Source organism: Perna viridis, chromosome 6 (genome assembly GCF_037379345.1).
Source record: "Perna viridis isolate PV_CMFRI_1.1 ecotype Kerala chromosome 6, ASM3737934v1, whole genome shotgun sequence".
NCBI classification, from domain to species: domain Eukaryota; kingdom Metazoa; phylum Mollusca; class Bivalvia; order Mytilida; family Mytilidae; genus Perna; species Perna viridis.
The window spans coordinates 28,187,149-28,198,117 of NC_142450.1; the positions used below are offsets into that span (position 1 = coordinate 28,187,149).

Here is a 10,969-nt window from a genome sequence, read left to right on the forward strand (position 1 = left end):
TTGGAAGGTAAGAATTCGAAAAAAAAACTAATTTGTAAGTAGGAAGTCTGCTGTTGTTTTTCTGCTGTGAAGAACATTTGACAGTCTTTCTTTGGGGAACAGATTAGTAAACATAATAACAGCTTTCATTTTAGAATCAAATGTATCTGAACTGTCATTTCATAAGATTTATATTATATTGTACTGTAAGCATATTAATTTTCACAGTTATTTATTTTGGTGAATTCTGTCAAGTGAACATACTCATGCTTCACAAAATGATTATACATACAATGTAGTTTTAAAGTGATAAATGATTTAGTAGGTACTATTTTTCATGCTTTTATGTCCACCTCGAAAATTCGAAATTGGAACACTGCAAAAGTTAATATGTTTACAGTGTATCCCTTTTGTCAAGTTTTGTCAAGTCAAGACAAAATTTTAACTAAACAGAAGAAATGGCATCTTGACTGGGCAAACATTTGGAGCAAAAATGATTAAATTTGATGAAAGCAGTTGTATCTATGGGGATCTGGAGGTTTGGACCCTTTCCCTTTTTGTTAATTTTGTGCAAAATTTTGGCAAAAATGAGCAAATGATATAGCCTAGAAACCCAACAAACCCACCCCCTTTCAAAATCTTGATCTGGATCAGCCACTGTAAAGGAAGTTAAAACTTGATTAAGACTGTCTTTTATCACCTTTAGTCCCAAATTTCATGGGATTGCTTTTTAAAGTAATGAATGATAATAAAACTGACACTGATTATAGCAATGTGTCAATCAATGGTGCTTTATGGTTATTGGTCATATCTCTGTTTCCCAGTCCTACTGGTATCTAATTAATACTATTACCAATAATGTCTGGTAATTGATGAGATATTCTTGGAATGACGCTTGTGATATCTTTGGTATGAATGCTTGTGGTTTTGCAAGAATCTTGATTTGTATGTCTTAGTATCACTGGGTTATTGTGAATTTTTTTTTATTTTTAATTAATGTTCTTGTTCAGATCATGTGTGTAATGAATTTAGTTTCCAATTCTGTAATGAAGTTCAAAGCTGAGAAAGTATTAATCTTATATCATATTTTATGAAAACTGACCAATGCCATATCACGTAAATTGTAGAATATGACCTTGTAAAGCTTAATTTTTATAGTGCTGGAAAATATACAATATAAAAACAGTATTAATACTAAAAAGCATATGTGATTTTATCCCAGAGAGACCAAAGAAAAAGGAAAAACCTTATTTACACTGGAAGTTGCTGTTGTCTCCCCTGAATTAAAGCCATTTTTTTTTTTCAGACCATCTTGGTGAATGTGAACAAACATACCATTATACAGGATCTGCTGGAGTCTGTGTGTGGTAAAAGACAGCTGAATATTGATGACCATTATGTCAGGGTAAAGTTACCTAACTCTCTACCAGGGGTATATACCATACCAGAACCACAGGAAATTATCAGGAAAATGGTAGGGATCAAATAAACAGAACTGATTCACTCTAGGCAATGGAAACAGTCATAGTTAAAAAGAATTTGCTTTTTCTTTTGTCTATCGATCTTCAACAACTTCTATAAAGCAAAAATCAGCTAACTTTTCTCTGTAAACTATGTACAGTTTTAGGATTCAATTCAATTTGAAGACTTACACTTTGTACCCCATTTTCTTTGAAATGAATAGGCTATAAGAAGAAATTTATTTATAAATTAATTTATTTGCCCAAGACTATTATTGAAATCAGTTGCAAAGATAAATTTTCAGTATGTCAGTTAGAATGTTCCACATGAATAAGAGTTAAATTAGAACAGTACTAGATTCTTACGAATTAAAGACAATCCATGTAAAAATCGGGCAAATCCTTTGATATGGGTGGCACAGGGTAAATTTTATCCCTCTGACTTTTTTTACAATGTAATGTATATATCATGTGTATATCAAAAAGTTTGCTTTAAACCAACAATGGATGGCTCTGAAAATGATTGTAAAGTTCCCTAACAAAGCAACAAAATTTTGCTGAATGAAATGAATTCCAATGCTTTCTTTGTAATTTATTTCTCTTTAATGGTTGAAGTTAATCAATATTCAACTCAGCGAAATGTTGCATTTGTGATATGAAATTGATGAACAATTTTTTTAAACAAATTTTGTTATGTGCCACTCACTGTCTGGTTTTTGCATGGACACCATCTTAAAAGTGTTATTTGACTGATTTAAGATGACACATTCCTAAAAAAAAAATAGTTTGTTTAAAGTTACAAGAAGCTTAAAGTGGTTAAAATTAGCAGAAAATCTTCCATAAGATTTAATGTACAATTTCAGAAATATGAATCTATAGAAGTGTGTGAAAAGAATGTCTTCCAGTTAGATTTAGTCAAAGGTCCTAATGATACAGAGTTTGGGTTTGCTGTAGAAGCAGAGTTAGCTCAGAGTTTTGAATGTGATGATGAGCTACGACTCTATGTCAGTAATGTTATACCTTCTAGTATTGCCATGCAAACAGGTAGGATGTTATATTAGATAGCTATCATTTGAAGGGATTTTTTATGCATTACAGCTTCTAATTTATTACAGCTGAGTATAAGCTGCAAAAATTAAGAAGTAGTCTTTGTAAGAAGTATTATAATTCATTCCAATCTGTCTGCTCTTAGGAGATAATCCACATTGAAAAACCAATAGTTTCTATTGTATTTTATTATCATTTACAGAGTTATCTCCCTTAGTGTTGAATTCTACAGTACATTCTATATAATTGTTATTTCCTATGAACAAGGGTATATCCAAAGCCACATGTTAATTTCTGTTTACTTAAATATTTTAAACAAAATATAAAAAATAAAAATATGTAGGCTTTCCAACCATGAATCACATTTTGCATGATTCTTAGCTGGAGTGCTACTTAAAAGTAATTATTGAGACATTTTCAATATATATACACACACACACACAGGGAAACCTGTCTAAACTGTACCCTGAAAAATAACTGCCTAAATACAAAGCTCATTTATATCAGTTTTAACTCTAACTGAACCTTTAAAACTGACCTCTCAAAATAAAAAAAATTCTTTCAGTTCTGTACAGATAGCTAGTTTTCCCTGTATCTTTACCTAACTTTTAAAGAGTGTTCCACAAGTACTGTTTTTTTAAAACAAAATGTGACTATTTACTGATACTATATGTGCTACACTAAAACAGGATGACAAATTTGTTTACTTTCCTGCAAAATTGTCAAAATCATGTTTCCTTAAACCTTTGGAGAGGAAATGTATTTATATGTTGTTTGAGGACAAGATAATCAGTCATATTTTTGTTTACATTCTTTCAATACTGTGTTAATTTACCAGGACTCATGTTTGCCTTGTCAGTTCATCTGAAATCAATCACTTGCTGTCCTTGGAATATTGTTTTATTTTATGTGACATTGTAACCCCCTATAGGCAGTGACTGTATTAAGATATTGTCATTTGATGGCCCGTTATTGGTAGAGCATTCATGTGTCCAGTTTGTCTCCATTATTGTCGTGTGTTTGTCATAGCCTTGGGTCTTGTCTGGTCTATTTTTAGACAGTATATTTCCAGATATAGGATACTTGTACTACCGGGAGAAGAATGTATTTCCCATTCAGAGAAATGTCATTCAGATTAATGACTTTGTACTTAGTCATTTATGCACATTTATTGGTAATTGATATCTATGACCTAAAATGTCACATAGATGAAAAAACTTACATGTAATTACTTGTAACCCACAGTCACAGAAATATTATATAATTGATGAATTAAATTCTTTAATGAACTTATAAGAAAAAAAGATCAATAGTTAAACTAAATTTTTTGAAAATTTGACCTCTGTTTTAGGTCTCATGGTTGGGGATGAAATTCTAGTCATCAATGGTAAAGTTGTATCAGAGCTAGACATGGTGTTTATAGAGAACCTACTCCATACTTCACTGTCACTGTGTTGTACCATACGGTCAATACACACCCAACGTAACCCGCAGTCACAGAAATCAGGGGAGATAAACAACATGGTCTGCCCTCCACCTCCTAGTCAGGCTCGCATCAGTGAAGAATCACTCGGCCATCTCATAGTCCCTTCACCTGCAGGTAGGTTATGAATTCATGTTTAATAAGCAGTTATTAGAAATGAAACATCAAAAGTTTAATGAAACTTATGTAATGTTATGTGCCTACATTGTAATTCTGAGTAGTAAATAGTGTGCAACATGTTAAAATTTCATCAAAGTTTGTTAAATGGATGCCAACAAAGGGTATGAGTTAAATTTAAGTCAACATTAAGAAAAAAAACAAATTGTTTTATTTGAAAAACACATAAAAAGTAAGCAAGGGTTTTGGATGATGATTATTTATATTACTGATAATTTTCTAGATACTTTCATATTCATATAGTGTGAGTCAAGTGCAATGTGTTTGATTTTCTAGATAACAGAAGTAGAAGTCCATCTCAGAAAAGTATTCAGTCTACATCACAATCAGATGTCTCTACAAACCAAATTGATGCTCTCCTTTCTGTAAGTTGGCATATGATTCTAACGAAACTTGCATTTCATACTTAGTTTCCTTATTATGATTTATTAAGCATGTAATGTACAATGCTGTTGTAAATAAAGGTAGTATCTTGGATGGGTGTTTCCCTTGAAAATTATGCTAACTGCGAATGTACTTTAATTTGTGGATACCAATTTTCATGGCTCAGGGAAGAAATACAACTTATAGATTCTTGAATTGGTGGTTTTGAGGTTTTCAGTGTACACATCAACAGGATTCTCCTTTTCATTGGGAACCAAATTTCATGGTTTGGTCTACCCATGAAAACCATGAAAATTGGTACCCCATGAACAATAGTACTTTCACAGTAATTGATGGGCACTTTTATGACCAGTTTTATAGAAATAAGTATACTTTTGATCAGGACCAGAAAAAGTTGCAAATATTTTTGTCTGTTTACTTGTGATATCAACTTCATTAAAATGTATTTGCTGACTATAATGATTATTTAATCAATTCATTAGTTGTTTTACTCTCAGTGTATGTGGTTTTCACAGGGAGCAGATCAAGTAACAGCTATATGTCGGACTGATGTGGATCCCAAACTTGCTGAAACTTTACAGGGGACCAAACCTTTGTCAGAGGCTCAGAAGTTACGCAAGGTCATCATGGAATTGATAGATACAGAAAGGGCTTATGTTAAGGTACATATATATATGGATTACAAAAAAAATAAAATATATTTATGTGGTCAGTGGAAGATGAAGACTCTTCATTCACATTGGATGTTTATTTATGAATAAAAAATGTTTTTGAATTATTTTTATTAATTTGATATAGGCTAACTATAGATATTGGTTAAATTTTGCTCCAAATAAAAATTATCCAAACCAACTCATAGTTTGTACATAACTGTTAATGTTTGTTGTTTTTCTTATAACAAAGAACCCATATATTTACAGGATCTAGAGTTTTTGATAGAGAGATATTTAGAACCACTGAAAGAAGAAACATTTATGTCGATGGAAGATGTCAATCAACTGTTTGGAAACATACATGAAATTTCTCAGTTCCAAAAACAGTTTTTACAGAGTTTGGAAGAAGCTATGCAGCTGGAGGGAGATTTTCTTGCCATTGAAGATCCTAAACTGTTTAGGGTAGGTTTAGCGAGGACATTCCTTATTTCTTCCATTTGTCATAAATATATATATTACTTTGCAGTAGGGATGGGTTAAGGATTGTGCTTTTACATTTTTGATTGGAATAATTTCCCTTTAATGGGTCAATGACAAAGTGTACCTCAGTATTCAAAGGTAAATGATTCAGAAATGAATTGATGACTATCTACACCCCACTCTTTGCTTTTACTAATTATGGATATATATACATTGCAAGTGAGATACATGCACACTTACTAATTTAACATTATAATGCTTATAACCCTAATTATATATAGCATGTTGGAATATGAACTAACTAGTTATCTCCCCTTATATTTGAAGGATCTAGAATTGAGGGTATGTTGATGTTGTACACATGTTGTGGAAACAATTTGTTGAATGTCTGTCTATATTCCCTTATCTATTTGAAAAGAAACAATGTAAAACTCTTTTTACAGTGTCTTATGATTTCTATAGTTTTATTTCGTATTTGTCAGTTCTTCAAGTTTTGTGAATTTTGTCTTGATATAATCACAGTTCATGTTTTGTAAGCATACTAATACTGTGTAAACTTTTCACCTGTACTATAATTCAGAAATTAATACAATGTTCATATGTTTTTTTTATTTAAAAAAAGCCAACATGCTGATGAATTTTGCATCAGAAGTTACACAGGAAAAATTGTGACATATGTTTTTCATATGTTGAGGATCAATATGAGAAACATATGGAAAACATAAGTTTTATGACAGAAGAGTAAATCTGATGAAAAACATACATATACAAATCTTTTTAAAATATTTTTTCCATATTGTTTCTTAAACAAAAGATTATATAAATTTCATTTAATTTGGGCTGAAAATATATTTTCATGTTGTTCGATATGCAAAGAAAAAAACACACATTTTTCAATACTGATCCTAAACATGTGATTTAAAGCACACGAGAACATATGTATCAATTTTTCCAGTGTTTATAGATAAATGTGAATGCTAATATCTTAGTTTTTTGTAAGTGGTGAAATTTGAACCCTCAAATTAATAATTGCAGATGAAAAGTTGCAATAGCTGTATTTTATTAAGGCAGCCAATATGTGCAAGTAGATATGTCCTGTCAAAAGAATTATTATATTTAGTAAATTTACGTTTAACCAGATTTTTCATTAAAAATTGAAAATTTGAAAAAGTGACTGATTTAAATCAAATAAAACGCTTTTCTAATAAAAACAAGGATACTATTTGATGAGTATTAATTTTTATTTGATTGCTTCCAATTTTATATTTATTCACATCTCAATTTCTTGTTGAAGACTTAATTCTAAAGAGCATATTTCACAAACCAGGGATACCCCTTAATAGTGCCAATAAATTCTTTGACTAACGTAATACTAAATATATACAGGAAATGAAAAATGCAGTTTCTGAAATTGGGAACCTTTGATTACACATGTTATTCACAATATGTTTTACTGATGGGCTATGCAGATAATGATGAATGTAATCAGAGAATATTTTTATTTTTTTCCAGCGAGTACTGTTCTCCCTAGGAGGATCATTCTTATTTTACGCAAACCACTTTAAAGTGTACAGTTCATTTTGTGCTAGTCATACACGATCACAGAAAATTCTTAATCCAGGTATGATCTAGAAGTTATATATATCAGCACCCTAATGATATAGTCCTTTTCAGCAAATTCTGGTATCTAGAATGGTACATGGATAGTTGTTTTGTATTTACCATTAAAGTCCTTTAATTCATGGATACAAATTTTCGTAGTTAAGGAAAAAAACACAAGTTTATGGATTTTTGAATTTATGGTTTTGAGGTTTAAGTATACACATCAGTGGGATTCTCCATTTTGTTGGAAACCAAATTTCGTGGTTTGGCCTACCCATGAAAACCATGAAAATTTGTACCCCATGAACAATAGAACTTCCACAGTAAATGGAAAAGAAAAAAAAAATTGATAAAAGAGGTTTGTTAAGATTAAAGCAAAATAAACAACTCTGAAACCATAATGTATATACAAATTTAGACAGTTATGTAACAAAATCAAACGAATAAAAAAGCAGCTGTTTTTAACAAATAATGGTAAAAACAAAGTTACCAAACACTAGTCTGATTCATAATCAAGTCAAGTCCAAAATAAACCTGGCAAAATAGATATTACATCACCAGAGTAGCTGATACCACAATGGTCCTGACTTGGTACAGGCACTTCAAACGAAATGGTGGGTTAAATCTAGGTTTACAGTGCCCTAAACCTCCCTCTTCTGTTGTGGTGTGAATATATATGTGGTGATTATAAAGCATTTGCATACTATTGTCATAATCAGTAAATCAGCGGTCATCTCAGCGCAAAGAACATTTTACAAAAAACAATCATTATTCATTGTTTTAGAAGTAAACTGAGTATTTTTCAACTAAGGACTGATATCTGAAAAAGAATTTTGTAAGAGACCTTTTAAGACGCATTTCCTCGTACCCCTGTCTCAAAAAGGGGAGGATAAAAAGCACTCCTTGTATAAACCTTTCCCTTTTTCACAAAGATGTTTTTGTTTTCAAAGAATGAATTTCTATCAATAATACATTCTGTTTTCTTATCCTTATATTGAATATTAATTAAATAATTATTGATGCAATATGTATAGATATGCTTGAAAAAACATAGGAAAAAAGGGTAGAAGCAGGAATCCACCTTAAATTCCAACAGTTAAGTAATTAACATACAGATACATTTGATTGGGTTTTCATTTGAACAATTTCTATCATTTATTTTTGCAGCTACAGAAACTAACCCTGAATTGAAGGAGTTCCTTCAAGCACGTAATCCTAAACAGCAACACTCGGCCACCCTAGAATCCTACCTGATCAAACCCATACAACGAATACTCAAATACCCTCTCTTACTTCAACAGCTGTGCAATCTTACTGATCATGATACTGATGAACATTACCATTTATCTGGTGAGTAAATTCTTCATGACTTACTCATGAAACCATTTGTCTGGTGAGTACTCTTTCATAATTCACTCATGAATCAATCATGTCTGGGGAATTGTACTTGACTGTTATTTGGAAACGAGGGCATATGCCATTTTTCTTCTTTTTTTTTTTTGAGGGGGGGGAAGCAAAATAAATACCATACATAAATGGGTATTATAGGCACCAAAATATGGTATTTTCTAAAAACATACGTACCAGTATTATAATTCCTATTTTCTTGGGTTTTGCAAATTCTTCTGGTCACTTTTCCAAAATAAGTGTCATATGTGTGGTGCATGTCTAATTTTTGTTAAAGAAACAAATTTATAAACACCCACTTACAATTTTTGCAGAGGCCCTCAAAGGGATGGAGGCAGTGGCTGAACACATCAATGAAATGCAGAAAATCTTTGAAGAGTATGGATCTGTATTTGATGAATTATCTAAAATGTTCAGAGAAATTCATCCTCATAAAAAGGTTTGTAAAATCAAAAACCTAAGAGAATTTTTTTTCACTGTCACATTCATGTTGAGTATTTATTTTTAATTTTTTCATTAGTTTAAATCAAAATAATTTGGATTGATAACTTCGTTAAGTGTGAAAGGGTTTGTGGATTTGAATTATAATTTGATTGCATTGAGTGGGCATTGTATATACATGTGATACATGCAAACAAGGCAGAGAATAAAGAAATATGAAAAAAGGACAAAACAGGCTTGTTACTGCAGCTTGCTCTGAAAAAAATATTGTATGCTAGTTGAATGAATTGTTTGAAAAATTGGCACCAAGTATCAGAACATATCTGTGTCTGTACTGATTCAAAAGTATTATAGAAACTTTCTTATTGCAGCCAGTAGATCTGAGTGTTGGAGAATTACAGATGTACGGCACAGTGGAATGGTGCAATATGTGTGATAGTCTCGGAAAAGTCAAGAAAAATCTTGACTTGGAAAACATTGTCTTTGTCTTCAAAACTGGAGTTGTCTTTCTTTGTAGAGAGAAAGTTAAAAGACGAAAATCAAAGGTATGGTCATTACAAGTAAGCGGATGCACTGGGATATATTTGTTTTATTTTTTTTTTTTCATGTTTTCAAATTTTCAGGAAAATGTTCTGGCAGAAAGCTAGTAACAAAATGAATAATTGATAAAAAAAAAAACATCCAAGTTTGCCTAATACAGATTAGATGTTAAAAACTATTGTGCTCGTTAGGAAATAGGATTAAATATTCAGAACTGAAAAGAATATTAATTGGACAGATAAGGATTGGAATCTTAAGACCAACTTAAAATCAATTGCTAAACTTGAACTGGAATAAAAATTAAAATGAAAATAACTAACTTTAGTTGACTATACACTAACCCTGTAATTAGCACCTTTATTAAGAAAGGATTTTATAAAGAAGTAGTTTCAAAGAAAATTGATTTTTTTATCTGATTTGTGGTGAATTGACTAAGTATAGCATGCAGAGGAATAATGGCAAGACAAGAGTGAACATCAAGTAATAGTCAAGTGCAACAGTTATCAATATTGTCCGTCCAAAGATTTCAAAGTGAAGAAGCAGAATGCTGTATATATACTTGGTATTCTGAACTTGTTTTTATATTTGAGAAGTGGCAAAGTATTAAAAAACCCTCCAAAAAGTTGTGTGTCCACCCCCAACAGTTTCCTGGTTATATCAGTGAATTTTTAAAAACTTTGCACAGTGTTTAGTACCATAACATACAGGTTAAGTTCAAGGTTCAACAAAATCCAATATGTAGTTTTTGTTTTTGGCTATTTTGAACATTTTGCCATCCCCCTTTTTTCACCATTATTTAGCAGGGTATCACTTAATGTTCCATTAATTTCCTATTTTTATACATCTTTTCTTTAATGCAAGTTTTTCTTCCGTTATTTTTTTATTATGTAGTTTTTTAATGTTTTCAAACCATTTTTAGGGTAATACAAAAAGTTCAGACCCAGCATTTGAGTTCCATGAAAGATTCAGGACACTTATACCAGTCCAAGAAGTACAGGTCCAAGGTGGGCGTGTCAGTGATATGGACCGCCATTACTGGTGGGACCTTGTCCACTGTAGGTCTGATAAAGAAGGAAGACCAGAAAGGGTTTATCAATTTTGTAATAGGTGAGTTTAAGTCGAGGTGTTTTTGGTAAAAGGTGAGTTACCTATGGGTTCATTTGTAAATGGTGAGTTACCTATCGGTTCATTTGTAAATGGTGAGTTACCTATCGGTTCATTTGTAAACGGTGAATTACTCTACATTCATTGTGGTATCATTTATTAAATATACTGGATATTTAATCGCATCATAGTGGCTTTATTTTCAAGCTATC

The 10,969-nt window shown here is 31.4% G+C and overlaps 1 protein-coding gene across 8 annotated transcripts in view; it reads left to right on the forward strand.

Moving 5' to 3' along the window:
* The window catches only part of LOC148614359 (protein still life, isoform SIF type 1-like), a 118,678-nt gene that overhangs the window by 103,108 nt on the left and 4,601 nt on the right, over window positions 1-10,969 (forward strand). For all 8 annotated transcript variants that reach the window (XR_015923647.1, XM_088588459.1, XM_088588465.1 and 5 more), the window contains 11 exons: window positions 1,286-1,453; window positions 2,303-2,483; window positions 3,838-4,086; window positions 4,423-4,511; window positions 5,046-5,192; window positions 5,451-5,645; window positions 7,176-7,284; window positions 8,433-8,615; window positions 8,987-9,111; window positions 9,485-9,658; window positions 10,573-10,760. Coding sequence is in view for 7 of the 8 variants with exons in the window: in XM_088588459.1 (XP_088444585.1) it covers window positions 1,286-1,453; window positions 2,303-2,483; window positions 3,838-4,086; window positions 4,423-4,511; window positions 5,046-5,192; window positions 5,451-5,645; window positions 7,176-7,284; window positions 8,433-8,615; window positions 8,987-9,111; window positions 9,485-9,658; window positions 10,573-10,760 (1,808 nt within the window). In the remaining variant the exon portion in view is untranslated. The remainder of the gene's footprint in view (window positions 1-1,285; window positions 1,454-2,302; window positions 2,484-3,837; window positions 4,087-4,422; window positions 4,512-5,045; window positions 5,193-5,450; window positions 5,646-7,175; window positions 7,285-8,432; window positions 8,616-8,986; window positions 9,112-9,484; window positions 9,659-10,572; window positions 10,761-10,969) is intronic.